At 43.2% G+C, this 16630-nt stretch overlaps 1 protein-coding gene across 1 annotated transcript in view; it reads right to left on the bottom strand.

The window, feature by feature from the left end:
* Window positions 1-1398: 1398 nt before the first annotated feature.
* Window positions 1399-16630, bottom strand: part of LOC138567599 (zinc finger protein 585A-like) — an 80974-nt gene continuing 65742 nt past the window's right edge. The window contains exon 3 of the mRNA XM_069645986.1: window positions 1399-6628. Within this exon, the coding sequence (XP_069502087.1) occupies window positions 3057-6628 (3572 nt within the window). The 3' untranslated portion in view covers window positions 1399-3056. The remainder of the gene's footprint in view (window positions 6629-16630) is intronic.

The following is a 16630-nucleotide window of genomic DNA, read 5'->3' as shown; positions in this document are numbered from 1 at the left end:
AGTGATTGCCTTCTCAACATATGATCTCCATAAAAGCCAGTGAGCATATTTATATCACACACAACAGGCATTTGTTCATTTGATATATAATGGCAACACTATTTGAAAACACCTTCCTGGTAGATTCTAATCTGCCTCCACTATCCATGCTACGGTATGTGTAGCGTTCTTCTTCCTTCCAATTGGTGGTCTCTATCCATGTATGAGCACTTTTGCATCTTGTGAGGCAGCTAATGTGAGTTTTCTGTCTATTATGGATTACGTGTACCTTTTACATACAGTCCTGCTTTAAAACTACATCTAACTTCCCGGATGTTATTGAAACAAAATATCCTGTGTGTACTAGAACAGTAACCCCTTTGTAGACTCTGAATGTTGGTCTTCAAATGCTACTTGTTTATCATTCTGATTAGAGCAAGAATGAAGAGGGCAAGGGGACTTAAAGGGAGCAAACGTGGTTATTATGCTACGAGACAGCATATCAACCTATAGTTTGTGAGCGCAATGGGTGGAGGGGCGTGACCAATATTCTTGATCCCTTAATTCCTTTGGTTTGGTGGAGGGGGGCCCTAAAGATGTCCATACCCAGGGCCCCAAAAGTGCTTGAGATTGCCCTGGAACAACCCGACTGGTTATAGCGTTTGGCAAGAGGTACTAGACCCACTGCATGCTCCATCGGACTTAAACCCATCTTGAAATGTGTACTCAGTTATTGACGTCATGTTAAAACAAATGTATCTCTGAAGTGGAGTTGGGCATAATTGAAGATGTAGTAAAGATTAACGTTGTCCTCAAGGGAACCACGGTAAAAAGCGAAATACTGGAGGCGGTATACCAAGCGAAAGGGGCATAGTCACACCTCAACTGAATGAAGTAAGAAGCATGGTGTGTAGATTTTTGTATTATGAGAAATACAATTATAACTGAAGGAGGGTTAAGATCAATTGATTCATGTTAAATAAGATATTATATATGTAGAACACTGCGTACAGGTTATAAGCTGTATCAACGCATAATTTGTTTCTATTGATGAACTGAACATTTTATAAAAAATTATTTGAAAAAAAGATCATGTACACATTAGTGGATTATTGGCCATGGGAAATTGAGAGTGGGCTTGAGATTTTGAAGATGTATGTTATGAACGCTTGGTCCATGGAAGACCCCCCCAACCCTGGCCTGAGCTTCTGGTAGCTTTAGAGAGTCAGGCTGAATTAGTCCATCAATCACGAATGTGAAAGATTGCTGCCCACAAGTTCAGCTGGTTTGTATAACATAGGGCACCCAAATACACACAAATCACACAATAAACTGGGCAATGGAACATTTATAGTTTTCGTACACAATTGCCTATGATACCATCTTCCAATAATAAGTGATGATCTTACCATACATATGTAATGAAAAACAAACATAATTTATTTGTTGATTCTACCTTTTCTCGCATTTTATGCAGTTATTTTTTTCACTGTCAATCAAGAGCTTGTCAGTGGGAAAGGTTGCATTTTTGATTCTTCATTTATTGGTGGACACTCAATCCAAACTGTAATTTTTACTTTCATTTTGAAATAATCTGAGTTGGGAAACCTGATGTTCCAAGCTGCAGATAGTACTGGCGCAATTTAATAAAATTGGATGGTTGCTGCTGATTGTGGCATCTTCTTGTCCTAATATGGTAAATGACAGGCAGGAATGATCTTTCAATAATGTGGCCCCAAAACCAGAATATCAATATTATAGGGTATTGCATGAAGAACAGATGACTGGCTTGAGTGAGCTAGTGTCACAAACTGATTTAATTCACAATGTGGTTACCACATAAGTCATCTATACATTCACTTGCTCAGCATCTTCTTCTCTGCATGAAAGGAAGTATAGGTCTAGTCTTTCTGCACTAGTACCAAATTCATTAAGGCTTTGTCCCACACAAAGCGAGCAGTAGTTTTTAAATGCTGCAGATGTCTACAAACAACAATTGGGAAAATAGCATTTTGATGTTCATTGTATACATGTTTCATTTAGTGATCTCTCAAAGGCTGATTGCGTTCACAGAGCAGCTCTTAGGCTGTCAACATCCAGAGCTGAGAGGTCTATGGTGGGCAATCAGGATTATGACAAATGACAACCCATTACTAAAGTATTCTCAACTAATAACATGTCAACCATGTGAGAGAATCGTCCCATACATTAAATCTGGTCACATCCTTCCCAAAAACAGTAGTCCTTGAAATGTCCATGAAAAATGTGTATGCGGACTATGAAATGTAGATTCTTGGTTGAGAACGAAAATCTAAACGCACATGTATTTTTGTTCTATATTTTACCACAAACTCCTTAAATCTACTAGATGTTCAGGGTTACTTTCTCCAAGCTGATTCTATTTTTGCATACATGCAATAACATAAATTAACCAGAGTCACAACATGCTACAACAGTTATACATGGCACATAGAAGATCACAAGCAGATCTTCCCACTTCTTGTGGACAGAGCAGTTTGGCAGCAACACTTACTTCTATTGTGATGTTATGTTGGCATCTATAGTGTCACTGTAATGGCCTCTTCCTCTTTGAACCTTCTGAGGGGTTGTTTCAAATGCTGCGACTAAGGCAACCGCTTCAGCCGAAAGAAACAAGTAGCTGTACAAAAACATGCAGTACCTCTAGGCATTGTATGGCACACTCAAACAATGTTAGACCCAGGATGACAGGTCTTAACCTTCACTTCTGTTCTCCACTTTCCCGTATTAACTATGCAATCATGTCAAACCTATAGACTAACAAACTGAGCTGTTGCTGTTCTTACTGTTTCTGATTGTACTTTTCCTGACCAATGGAATTATATATTCTTCTGTAACTGCATGCCAAGGTGAATGGCTGCATGATGCTGTTATCTAATGGTTTAATTGCCTGTACAGATTTAGCAAATCATTGTTGTAGGTTGTACTCAGTCTGTTACTGCCCAAGACTTTGAATGAACAATATGTATAGACATACAATCTCCTTCTCAATGGAAGCCACTGATCCCATGAGTCAAAAGATGGAGTTGGGTTCTCTCCTATGGGGTGATATTTTCCATGTGACTAGCAGTAGATGTGATTATCCCCTCACCAACATGGGTCCTCTGGTGAGAGATGAGAGTACCCTTTCTGTTGAAGCTTTTACCACACTCACTGCATAGGAAGGGCCGCTCGCCGGTGTGGATTTTCTGGTGTGTCATGAGGTTATGCTTCAGGCTGAAGCTCTTACCACATTCTGTGCAGCTAAATGGTCTCTCCCCTGTATGAAGTCTCAGGTGTTTTTTAAGATGTTGCTTCTGGATGAAGCTGTTCCCGCACACCATGCAGGAAAATGGCCTTTCTCCTGTGTGAATTCTCTGGTGGTTTGTAAGACTGTGTTTATGATTGAAGTCCTTCCCACATTCAGTACATTTATAAGATCTCCCATCAGAAGGAGTTCTTGTGTGGCTTTTTGGAACATTTGTGCAGTCAAAAATGTGGTCCCATTGCATAAATGGAACTTGCGTCCCTTCATCTTTGATAGTTTCCACTTTAATCGTATCCTCTGTGGGCAACAAAGTGGGGTCCAATGATTTCTCAACAAGGTGGATCCTTTGATGTGCTACAAGAGTTCCCTTGCGATTGAAACTCTTTCCACAGTCTGTGCAAAGGAAAGGCTTCCCCCCTGTGTGAATTCTCTGGTGGGTTTTGAGATTGTGCTTCAGACTGAAGCTCTTCCCACAATCATTACAGGAGAAGGGCCTTTCCCCAGTGTGAAGCCTCAAATGCTTAGTGAGATGCTGCTTCTGTATGAAGCTTTTCCCACATTCAGTGCAAGGATATGGCCTTTCCCCTGAATGGATCCGAAGGTGGTTAATCAAACTGTGTTTGTGATTGAAATTCTTATCACAGACAGTGCAGCAATAAAAACTTTCATCTGACTGAGGCTTTGGATTGAATATGGCATGTTTCTTACACCGAATGTTCTTCCCAGACAAATTTAAAGTTGTTGACAACTCTTTGATGTGAACATTATCTTGTCCATTTTCCTTAAGAGGGACAGTGGAAGTGGAGAATCTCTGCATTGAATGTATTCTCTTATGTGCCTTTAGAGTTTCCTTGCGACTAAACCTCCGTTCGCAGTCTGTGCACTGGTAGGGCTTTTCCCCTGTGTGTACTCTCTGGTGAGTCATCAAGTTATGCTTAAGACTGAAGCTTTTCCCACACTCTTCACAAGAGAATGGCTTCTCTCCTGTATGGACTCTAAGATGCTTTACAAGATGCTGTTTTTGAACAAACCTTCTTTCACACTCAGTACATGAAAATGGTTTGTTCTTGGTGTGGATATTTCTGTGATTTAACAAGCTGTGTTTTTTGCTGAATATTTTCCCACATTCATTGCAAGCATAGGGTAGCCTTATATCGGACTGGGATCTCTGTTGTGGTTTACAAACTCTCTTTTGAATGAGGAATGCCTGTTTTACAGGAAGCAGTTCTGACTTTGCTATCAGGAGAGGACTACCAGCAACTAATGGCTCAGTAAGAATGAGAGAAGATGACAATTGTCGTTGTCTCAAATGAGTTCTCTGGTGAACAATGAGTGTTCCTTTTCGGTTAAAACGCCTCCCACAATCAGTGCACCGATAAGGCTTCTCTCCTGTGTGGATTCTCTGGTGGGTTAAAAGATTGTGTTTCAAGCTGAAGCTTTTCCCACAATCGTCACAGGCAAATGGTCTCTCCCCAGTGTGAAGCCTCATATGCTTGGTGAGATGTTGCTTCTGTATGAAGCTCTTTTCACAGGCTGAACAGGAGTATGGCCTCTCACCAGAGTGGATCCGAAGGTGGTTCATCAGACTGTGCTTATGATTAAAATTCTTGTCACAAATGGAACAAGTATGAACCCTTTGTACTGAATTAATATTCAATTGCCTTTTGAAACGTCTAAGATTGGGCGTCTTCCCGCAAGAATTAATTATCAAGGGTTTCTTTTCTTGCATAATTACTTCACTGATAATTGTTTTCTTGCAACTGAAATTAGATGAGTTAGACCTTTGACCTGTGTGGAGTCTCTGATGTGCTAATAGAGTCCCTTTGCGGTTGAACCGCCTCCCACAATCCATACATCGGTAAGGCTTCTCCCCTGTATGTATTCTTTGATGTGTTATGAGATTGTGTTTCAAGCTGAAACGGTTACCACAATCCTTACATGAAAAAGGCCTCTCTCCAGTATGAAGTCTCAAGTGCTTAGTAAGATGCTGTTTCTGGATAAAGCTTTTCCCACATTCAGAGCATGGATATGGTCTCTCCCCAGAGTGAATCCTAAGATGGTTCATTAGACTGTGTTTGTGACTGAAACTCTTCCCACACACAGAACATTCATAAGGTCTTAAACCAGAGAGAGGATATGGTGGTTTTAAGAGAAGACTCTCTTCATCCACGCTCTTCCCAAACAAGGTGATCATCAGTGGTTTTTCATCCTGGATATTCTTTTCGACAATAGTGCCATTGTCAACATTACTAATGACATTATCACTAATGTAACTGGCATTAAAATGTTCTTGTACTCTGTGGATTCTCTGGTGGACTGTGAAGTTTTCCTTACGACTAAAGCCTCGGCCACAGTCTTCACAGACAAACAGTTTCTCTCCAGTATGTATTTTCTGGTGAGTTAGTAAGTTGTGTTTCAGGCTAAAGCTTTTTCCACAATCTTTGCAGAAGAAGGGCCTCTCTCCTGTGTGAACTCGCTGGTGCTTGGTGAGATGCTGTTTCTGAACAAAGCTTTTACCACATTGCATACAGAGAAATGGTCGTTCCCTAATGTGGATTCTGTAGTGATTTATAAAGCTCTGCCTGTGGTGGAAGATTTTCCCACATTGGGAACAAGTATACAGTCTCACATCTGTGGCATCTGTCTGCTGTTCAAAATGAGTGGTCACATTTGGGTCTTGACTTAACTTTTTATCACTGGAGAGCATCTGATTAGTGTGTATTCTTTCATCAATTACAACATCCTCCCCTTCATTAAATGAGGTGCTCAATTTCACTTGTCCTATGTGTCTCCTCTTGTGTGTCATCATAGTCTCTTTGCGGCTGAACCTCTTACCGCATTCCTCGCACTCATGTGGTTTCTCTCCAGTGTGGATTCTCTGGTGGGTGATAAGGTTATGTTTTAAGCTGAAGCTTTTGTCACACTGGTTGCATGCAAAAGGTCGCTCCCCGGTGTGGAGTTGTAAGTGTTTTTTTAGATGTTGTTTCTGGATGAAGCTTTTCCCACATTCCAGACATTCAAATGGTCTGTCCCCAGTGTGGATTCGCTGATGCTTTTGGAGGTTGTGCAGATGACTGAAGCTCTTCCCACATTCAAGGCATGTGAATGGTGTCCCAGCAAAGGCTCCCTTGTCATTTCTGAAAGCTTGGCTAGGCAGATGCTCTCCTTCCGCAGTGAATGATGGTTCCTTTGACATATTTTCTGTTGAGTTACTGCTGCTCTCCACTTTGCAAGAGGTCCAGCTATCCATTGCACCATCAGAAAACAGTTCAGGATTCTCTGCTTCCTGGTCCGATACATTTTTGTATGGCTCTCTTTTTACATGACTTTCCGGCATGCTCTTAGTATTTATGGCTCCACTATCTGCAGAGGGAACAAGAAATATATGGGTTTTATTTCAAAGATGGAAGAATAAATACAGATTTCATTACTGCCACAGTAGAACATACTCAATCCCTAGATAATCATCATTTCGAAGGTGATTATTTGGAAACAAATCTCCTGTTGACATCCAAAGCAAACTGCAACCTTCTGATGAATATTTATGACATTATGAAGAATGTGTCAATATTACATAAAACATTAATTTTGCTTTACTAGATAGTGACCACCAGGTTCGTTCATCTAGTTGCTATTTTGATGCTGATGAGAGATGGCGGGAAAAAAAAACACTCTCCCTCATCCTGCTTGAAACCCCAACAGATGTGATTCAATAGACTGGGGACAGCAGCACCTTGAGTTTTCCCACACTGCCCAGCCACTGTTCCTTAAGCCCTTTATGGCAGCTATCCTTATTACAGGGAGTCAACATTTCCTACAGCCACTTCTAATCCCTATGTGGTGCATCAACATCACTTTGAATGTTAAAGACTGCACCCAATCTGCTAAAGTACCTCTTTCCCTTTGAAACCATTAGACTTTTTTTTAAATGAAACCTAGTTACAGATGATAGAAGGGGAAGAAGGGACTGTGTCCACTCAGCCTTTCCAGGGCTTTGCGGGACCACTAACCCAGATGCTATATCAGCAGCAGCTACTATTCATTTTCCTATGAGTTAATTTTGTATGGCACAACAGCCATGATGACACAAATAATGGCACCTTCTACTGTAGATTAAACTGACCCTCTCACAGGCCAGTGTAGCTGCCACAATGGAAAACGGAAAAATATCTTGCAGGGCAACGTGAGCAAAGTAAACAGAGTTAAAGAAGCAACCGTAATACAATGGGGCAATATATTCCACTAAATCAGGAGCTGACTTTCAGAGGTCTGTGTTGAAGCTGTAATAGAGCAGACATGATATCTGTTATTACAGATGAAGCCAGTGTTCTCTGGGAATAGAGAGCAACCAAGTGGAACTCTATTTGTGTCAACCAGAAGAGATGTCTGAGGTCAGCAGAAGGAAACTCCACTCAGCTGCCAACATTAACTCTAGACCATTTATTTTAGATATTATAAGAGTAACTTTCACTAGGTTGTGGACACAACCATTCACATTACAATCCAATCTGTATGTCATTCAAAACATAATAACCACAATACTAACTGGTTTGTGTGCAAAAAGTATTTTAGTTGACAGATGCATAAACACACAGAGGAAACAGATGACAAAGTAGACATATTCCTTTATGGCCAATACATTTCAGAAAAATGATTCCTTCTTCAGGGCCAATCTGTAGTTCACACCAAAACCAACATAATCCAATCCGGTTATTGATGTAGTTATAGACAATATTCATGAGTATGTACAAATATATGTGAGAAGTGGTGCATAACATCCTACCTTCCTACCTGTTGGCATAACACGTAAAGAAAACAGCATCTGTCTGGAAAGAGAGTAATATGTGCCATTATTATAATGCCATCCATACTTACTAAGCCCAGAATATTTTCAAATAAGATAGACCTGGGTGTTTAAGAAAAGGTCACTGTGAGGGAGTGAAGCTTGCTGCTGAAAATCTTTTAATAAAGAGGAGAGATCAACACCCAGTACGGATCAATGGATTAAGGGCCAAAGTGTACATATAAATCCATTTTACCTATGACTCCAAGCAGGAACTAAGAGTGCTAAAAACAAAAACTGCCACCGAGAACAGACCATAGAAAATGGAGTGTGGAAATGCTGAGGATGCTAAAAAAGGCAAGCCCATAGGTGCGTCATGTCACAGAAGATCACAATGACGTCATCGCGTCAATGTCCAAGTGCCATGGATGCAGTAAGTAGTCAGAAAAGGCTGGAATCTTAGATGTATGAAAAAGAGGGGAAATGCTAACTACATGGATAACATATGGGGTGAAATGGCATATATTCAATGAGAGGTATCACATGTTGCAAAGTGTTTCAGTAGAATGTTTTCTCCAGGTTGTGGATGATAAATGTTACCATTAATTAAATTGTGATAGTTTACACAGTACAGGCACGGGTAAGTGACCTTTCTGAAGCATTTGTGCACTGCTATTTTTCTGTTACTGAGTGTACCTTATGAGACAGGCATGGTATCAAGAGAGATGAAACAGACAACAGATATATATTTCTACACAAAGCATCATTAATGATCAGGATGGTGTAAGGCATAAGTAACCCCACTCTATGGTGGGATTTTACCTGCCAAAAGAAATCAAAGGAAAGTCTGTGTCTATAAGTCCAAACCAAAAGTCTGTAAACCTAAGCTTGTCCTCACAACTACAACACAATCTAGTGGGGAAATGTTCTCAAAAAAATATAAGTGTTCAAGTTCAGTATAGTTCCAATGTAACTTCGTTTCAAGGAGGTTTGAGCACGTTATGAAGTTACCTTCTGTAGGTTCACTGGCATCACAATTCGCATCAAAAGAAGGTCTTGGTTTTCCCTTCCCCAAGTTTAAATATAATGAAGTTCATACAACACTTTGATCTTGGGACTCGCTTCCCCAATTTCTTTGGTTCTTAGGGTTCCCTTCCTGAAGATTTACACTGAACAGTTAACTTGCAACCTCTGTTCACAAGTTCATAAGAGAATACCTGGTTTGTTTGAGCCATCCTTTGGTTAGCTTCACCCAGGACACACACTTCTTTGCTGCTTTTCCAATCTGAAGTGGTTTCTGGTCTAGACGCAATCATCAGACCACACGGTCCACCCACTGCAGGTCACGAAACCAGCAACCACATGCCTTGTCTGTGATTTGTCTCTTGATGTTGGCAATGTTAGTGTTAGGAAACTCCCTGCGCAGCTGTCAGACCACACAGTTCGTTCATCACAGGTCACGCAACCATAGGTTTCCCCAAAGCCGTTCGTTGTTCAGTCTTGCCTGGACTTAAGCAGCACCTTTCATGCAAATCGTTTTCGGTAAATGCAGTTTTCACTTGTGTGCGCTTAAGCAGTACCTTTCAGGAAGTTCGATATTCAATACATGTAGTTTTTACCTGTGCGGGCTTAAGCAGCACCTTTCATGCAGTCCACTATTCAATAAATGCAGTTTTCACTTGCGTGCGCTTAAGCAGCACCTTTCAGGAAGTTCAATAGCCAATAAATGCAGTTTTTACTTGTGTGCCCTTAAGCAGTAACTTTCAGGCAGTTCAGTATTCAATAAATGTAGTTTTCATTACTTCCCTGGATCGTTACCAATTCCAAGGTCCCTGGAAATGCTCCAGCATTCCTAGTGTCTCTTGACACTTACTGGGTCTCTGTAGCTCTGTTCGGCAGCGTCTCCTTGAGCAGGAAAAACAACTTGTCAGTTCATCTGGTAGTTAATTCTGGAGCACATCTGCCTTTGTGGTGGGCTCTGCCTCTGCTCCCTAGCAGCGCTTGCTGTACACCTTCCTTCACAGGGGCTCCTGCAATGTCACCTCTGCAAGACTCTCGGGATCTTCATTGGAGTGTCAACGTCTCGGCTTCTCACTCCTCAGCACAGCAACTATTCGGTTCTCTTTTTCTTCTGCGACTGCACCTCTCATGCCTTTCTGGATTCAACCTTTTATACTCTCCTCTATTACTGATAGGTTGCAGGTGAAATGAGGTATCTTCAACTGCATGACGGTTTTGAGTCGATTAGTGAGGCATGCCTGATCTTCATTGCCACATGCCTTCAGACCAATCTTCTTTGTCTCAGTCCCAGAGTGGTGCTTCTCATTACTTAAGGGAAAACTATAGGGGAGGATGGGATGAGATTCACAATAGCCAATGAAGGCTAAGGGAGGGGAGAGTAGATCAATATCAGGAAAGGGGGGATACATGTCTCACCTTCGGGTACCCTCTCTCCAATCCCTAAGGACCCTCCACTCAAGTGATTCTCTCTCGTTTGTCCACCCCCAGGATTGGGATCCAAAAGCGATGGCCCTTCCATAGCCACCTGAACAGAAGATCCCTGGGGAGTAGATGTGTGAGTACCTTCTGGTTTCTCACAACCCTTATGAAACAACATGTTTCTTAAATTGTTACTGCATTTGTAAGAGAAGATTGGGGGAAAATTGAACAGTGTATTAAACTTATCATCAATGGTAATAATATTTCAGTGCGTGTATATTATCTTCTTGATCCTGTTACTCTGGATGGAGTATGTGGATACATAAACTAGGCCAGGATTAACTCTAGTAGTAATCTTGTTGAGCGTAGTATCTCTGTGCAATTCAGCTACCTTGTTGCATACAGTCAGAAGCTGGTCCTCGGCATAACCCCTTTAGCCCAATTTATGGATAATTTTATCCATTTTGGGTTCAAGAGGGTTGCTGATCACTTCCTCTTAGCCCGTAGCAACTGGCTGTAAAGTAAATTGTTGATGAGGTTAGGGGGGTGAAACCTCAGGCAATGCAGTAGATTGTTCCTGTCAGTGGGTTTGAAATGAATATTAGCTGTGGAACGTGCCCACAGGTCTCTCCAGAAAAGGCCGCCACCTGGTTCATACCCACGCCCAATAATAGCTAAAATTTTAAACTTCCGAGATAGAGAGGTAATATTGCGGTTCTCAAGAGAAGGCGGAGAGATCAGAAGGAACGATTCTCTAATAGTCATATACCCTGATTACACCCCCACGGTGCAACGAGCGCGGAACTCCTTCATACCAATAAAAGCTAAACTACGGGAACTCAATCTGAAGTATATGCTGCTGTACCCAGCCAGACTTAAAATACTGTACAAAGGGAAGGCAATCTTCCTTGAAACTCCGGCGGCTGCAAATATGTGGCTTGAACACAACAACCTCGCCGATGACACGGAAAAATTCGAGAAAGGAAACAAGCGATAAAGGAACGATTGAAACTGCCTGAGAAAAGGATCACGACACTAAGCAATCACGACATTGTCTGCGGAGCCTGAATTAACGCTGTAACGAACAGAAGTCTTAATTGGGCAGGAGCACGAGGGCCCAAGTGCAGGAACGCCAGCGACCCGCCCCACCCAATACAGTGTTGGCCGAATGCCTACACACCACCCGTACCGAAAGGCCTGGAGAGGCCCCGGAGGCTCGGGAGCCCCCGAGCGTTGTGAGTTTGAAACAACTGCTGGGGGCAGTTACTTGTTGTTCCCTTTGGTTAATACATCCTTCGAGATGAAAGTTGAGAAAGTTGGTAAGTCTCCGAACGTCAATATGAGGATAAGGGATGGGAGGGCGGAAATAGTGGACTTGATGGGTTTGAACCTACAGCTAAGGGGACTTTGTGAGGACTCAGCCAAGTTAACAGATGGCCCTTATGAGAGGTGGATTGACCCCGGACCCCTTCTGAAACCACCATGGCTGGTCAATTCAGGATAATGACATGGAATGTGCGGGGCCTGGGCACCTATCTCCGCAGAAATAGGATTAAATCCTACCTGCATAGGAAAAAAGTGGATATAGCTCTGCTACAAGAGACGCACTGCACTGCCGAATCAGAGGCGAAGATCAGGGAACACTGGGTGGGACAGGGCTTTGGGGCCTCCTACTCCAGATTTGCAAGAGGGGTTTACACCTGGATCAACCCCCAAGTACCGTTCCGACTCACCAAGATGGAAAAAGACCCAGAAGGCAGATATGTGGTAATATGGGGGACCTTTGAGCAGATGGAAATATGTATTGTGAATTCGTACTTCCCCAATCACAATATCCCAACGCACTTGAGGGAGCTGAGTACCAAAATGCTGCAATATAAGAATGGCTTCTTTATATGGGGGGGTGATTTCAATTGTGTCCACAACCCAACGCTGGATAGGTCCTGGCCTCCAACAAGGGGGCCCTCCACTGCCACCACGTCCCTGAAAGCTATGACTGATGGACTAGATCTGGCAGATGTTTGGCGGGAACTACACCCAGAGGAAAGAGGTTATTCGTACTTCTCGTCTCCACATGCCCTTCATATTAGGTTAGATTATTTCTTTGTGGGTAGAGAGCACTTACCTCAGATAGGGGATGCGCAATATCTGGGAAGAACCATTTCAGACCATTCTCCACTCTTAATGGAATGGAATCACACTGGCCCAAAACCTCCCATCCCCATGTGGAGAATGCCGGTGGAAGCCCTGAAAGATCCGGCATTTAAAGAGGAGCTGCATGAGTCCATAGACAATTTCATATCAGAAAATACTGGGAGCGTAGACCACGTCAGTACTCTATGGGATGCCCTAAAAGTAGTAACGCGAGGAGAAGTCATTGCTAAGGCGGGTGGCATCAGGAAACTATTGCGCAGTGAGTTAGGCAGGAAGGAACAGGAAATTGTGAAACTGGAAGCTGCCCCCATAGACACCCCGAAGAGGGAAGAAGAACTTAGTACGCTTAGAGAGAATTGCGCTGAAGCATGGAGCAGATTAGCTAGATTTGACTTTGTCGCTAGAACAAACAAAGCACACGCAGAAGCAGACAAACCTGGCCGGTTACTAGCTTGGCTCTGCAAGAAAGAACACCCCAGACACATAACCACCACACTGCGGGATGAATTTGATGAAACTCACAACACTCAACAGGGTGTTAATGATACTTTTACGAGTTTCTACATGCAATTATACTCTCACACTGATCGAGTCCCCCAAGACCAAATACTAGATACTCTTGATGAGATTGGCCTGCCTAAACTAACTCCCACACAATCTGAGACCTTAGACATGGACATCACACCCGAGGACATAACTGAGGCAATTAGATCCCTGGCGACATGTAAAGCCCCGGGCAGCGATGGGCTGCCTCCGGAATTTTACAAGGCATATGAACCCTCCTTAACACCGCTATTACATGAAGTCTTCTTGGAATCTTATGAAAGGGGGACCCTACCTGATAGCATGAGGGAAACTCTGGTTGTCCCAATGCTCAAGCCTAATAAACCCGCAGATAGGTGCGACTCTTACCGCCCCCTTGCTATTCTTAATTACGACGTTAAAATACTTACATCAATTCTAGCTAAGAGGCTATCCAGAGTAATTGGAGACATAATACATACGGACCAGAACGGCTTTGTGCCTGGTCGTAACACGACCATGAATCTGCGCAGGCTCCAGCACATAATAGCTCAAACCGACACAAGCCAGGAATGTTATGCACTACTGTCCTTAGACGCCATTAAGGCATTCGATTCTATTTATTGGGAGTGGCTGGTGGCAGTTTTGGAGGGATTCGGCTTTGGCCAGGGGTTCATTAGGTGGATTAAGATCCTTTATAATAAACCAAGAGCACGGCTAAAATCTGGGAGATATGTGTCGGAGGCCTGGGACATTTGTAGGGGAACTAGGCAAGGCTGCCCTCTCTCACCCATGCTTTATATCTTAGGTCTGGAGCCCATAGCTATTTACTTTAGAAAGCAGTTTTTTGACGCAGGCATAAGGATAGGCGGGGTGGATCACATTGTTTCTTTATATGCCGATGATGTGCTTATATATGTCAACAACCCTCTTCTTAATGTGCCAACAATGCTGGAAGTCCTTGACAATTATGCGAAGGTCTCGGGCATACAATTCAGCAAAACCAAGTCCTGCTTGTTTCCGCTAGCGGGACTAAAAGGTAGGTCTGCTCAAGAACTTCCTTCGGTGGGCATAAATTGGCAAACTACTTCATTCCGTTACCTCGGGATCCAGATAATGCACACCCCAGAGCTAATGCATGAACGTAACACGAGGGCGGCACTCCCGGGACTGCGTAAATCCATGGGATTCTGGGCTAAGCTACCTCTATCTATGATGGGTAGGGCCTCTATAGTTAAAATGATTGTTCTTCCTAGATTCTTATATGGGTTCCAAAATGTGCACTTCTACATCACTAAACCCTTCTTTCTATTACTCGATGCAATAATCCGGGACTTTTTATGGGGAAGTGGTAGACACCGGGTTGCCCTATCCACATTGGTTCTACCATACAAACAAGGTGGAATTCAACTACCGAATTTAGAGAAATATTACCTTGCTGCTCAGCTGGGCTTTGTAACTAAATGGTTAGCAGACGAGACCACGTCTGAAACTCCCCTGCTACAGGACATGATATCTCCGGTAAGACTGAAAGAACTGATTTGGGCCCCCCAAAACCTGCTACGCAATGCACCCTTTTTGGTGACCCTGGGTAGGAAAATATGGCATAGAACCAACTCGGTTATGCAACTAAAGCAGCCATACTCCCCGGAAATGCCAATAATCTCGGGGCAGGACAAGGCCGATACCGATCTGCATAATATCAGACTCTGGGAAAGGAAAGGGGTATACACTTGGGGTGATCTATATGCTGAGGGAACCTTCCGGGAATTCCCCATGTTACAAGCGGAAGATGGTATTCCCTCTGGCCAATACCTTTGGTACCAGAAGATTCGAAAAATAGCACAAATAAAATGGGTAACCTGGCCAGAGGAACCGGAAATGGACCCCTTCATAACACTACTATATAATCTCGGAGAAGGCGGGAGGGTGGTGTCCCAAATATACGGTCACCTAATCGACACTCCTAACCCCCGGAGTGCAGTACTTAGGTCTAAGTGGGAAACGGACATGGGACTGGAGGTGTCAGATAAGGAATGGGATAGAGCACTGGCGTTCCCTAGGGAGGTCTCTAGAAACCACAGATTTCGACTGATCCAGATAAATGTATTATACCGCACCTACCTAACCCCAATCAAATTGGCTATATTCAACAATTCTACACAACCGAACTGCACCTGGTGCGGGACTGATAATGCAGACCTGATCCATATGCTCTGGAACTGCACCAAAACTCAGACCCTCTGGTCAAAAATAAAGCAAATGTGCAAAAAGGCGGGTTTGACCAGGTATACATGGACTCCGCATGAATGCCTTTTGGGTACCTACCCCAGACTAGCTAAATTCAAGCACTCAGTTAAACTGATGGACTTAGTGTGCATATTGGCAAAAAGAACTATGGCCATGTCATGGAAAAAGCCCACAGGTCCGATCTTCACGGTATGGCATAAAGAACTTGAGAAATGGGCGAACGCCGAAACAAGGGCCTGGGAGGATAGTGTAGCCAGATCTTCCGAAGACTCGAGTATGGCACTAACTGCATGGAAAGACACCATGGTAAAACTGTTCCACTCTCCAGACGACAAACCTCCTTGAATAACTCGCCGGGGCGAATCGCTGGTCCATGCAGCCAACTAAGTTACCTGGAACTAGACCATCACGGCCCAAGATGGCTCCTGAATTGGTTTTGCCCCCCCCCCCACAACCCAAACATCCACCCTGTCGGTGACCAGTAGAACATTGTTCAAGACGACTCAGGAGACAGTTAATGTTAATTTGTTGTTTGTAGTTACTGTTTAATATGTTGCTGTACTATGTGGAAAATTTGCTCATTTGATATTGACAGATGCACCCGCTGATGGTGTTGTTTTGTAACCCTAACTAAATGCCAATAAACAAATTTCAAAATAAAATTGAAATGAATATTAGTTTCAAGACCTGATTCCCTTGGGTTGACTCCTATGTCAAGAAAAATTGGCCCCCGGGGCTCCTATCTCTGCAGTGAATTGTATCCTACTGTCAATCAGCTTCAGGTAGCCTACAAAGACTGACAGAATTTCTTTGGGGTCATTCAATATGCCAAAATAATGGTCTATGTAGGGGTCCCGATATTTGAGATATTTCTGCCAGACTGGGTGCAGGAATATGCGGTCCATCTATAATTTGAACATAAAGGCGTTTGCATAAAATGGGGCCATGTGTCATGATCTCTGCTTCCAAAAGGTCAGGACTTACCCAACTCCCTTGGAAGCAGACCCATAACCCAGGTTCCGAGTGCCAACCAGTCCCAATTGGGACCTTTTGGACCCTGTCCTGGCGCCAGTGGCACCAGGCTCATAAATATGCCCAGTCCCAGCGCTGGAAGCGCCGGGCTCATAATGCTTGGGTGGACTTACCTGCAGCAGACCATGCTGCTTACTTACCTGCCAGTTGAGCCTCTAATCCTCTTCTGTTTGGGACTACTTTTC

Source organism: Ambystoma mexicanum, chromosome 2p (genome assembly GCF_040938575.1).
Source record: "Ambystoma mexicanum isolate Mex_15411 chromosome 2p, UKY_AmexF1_1, whole genome shotgun sequence".
Lineage (NCBI taxonomy): Eukaryota > Metazoa > Chordata > Amphibia > Caudata > Ambystomatidae > Ambystoma > Ambystoma mexicanum.
Note: the sequence above shows the minus strand (reverse complement) of the source record. Positions and strands in the feature narration are given on the sequence as shown.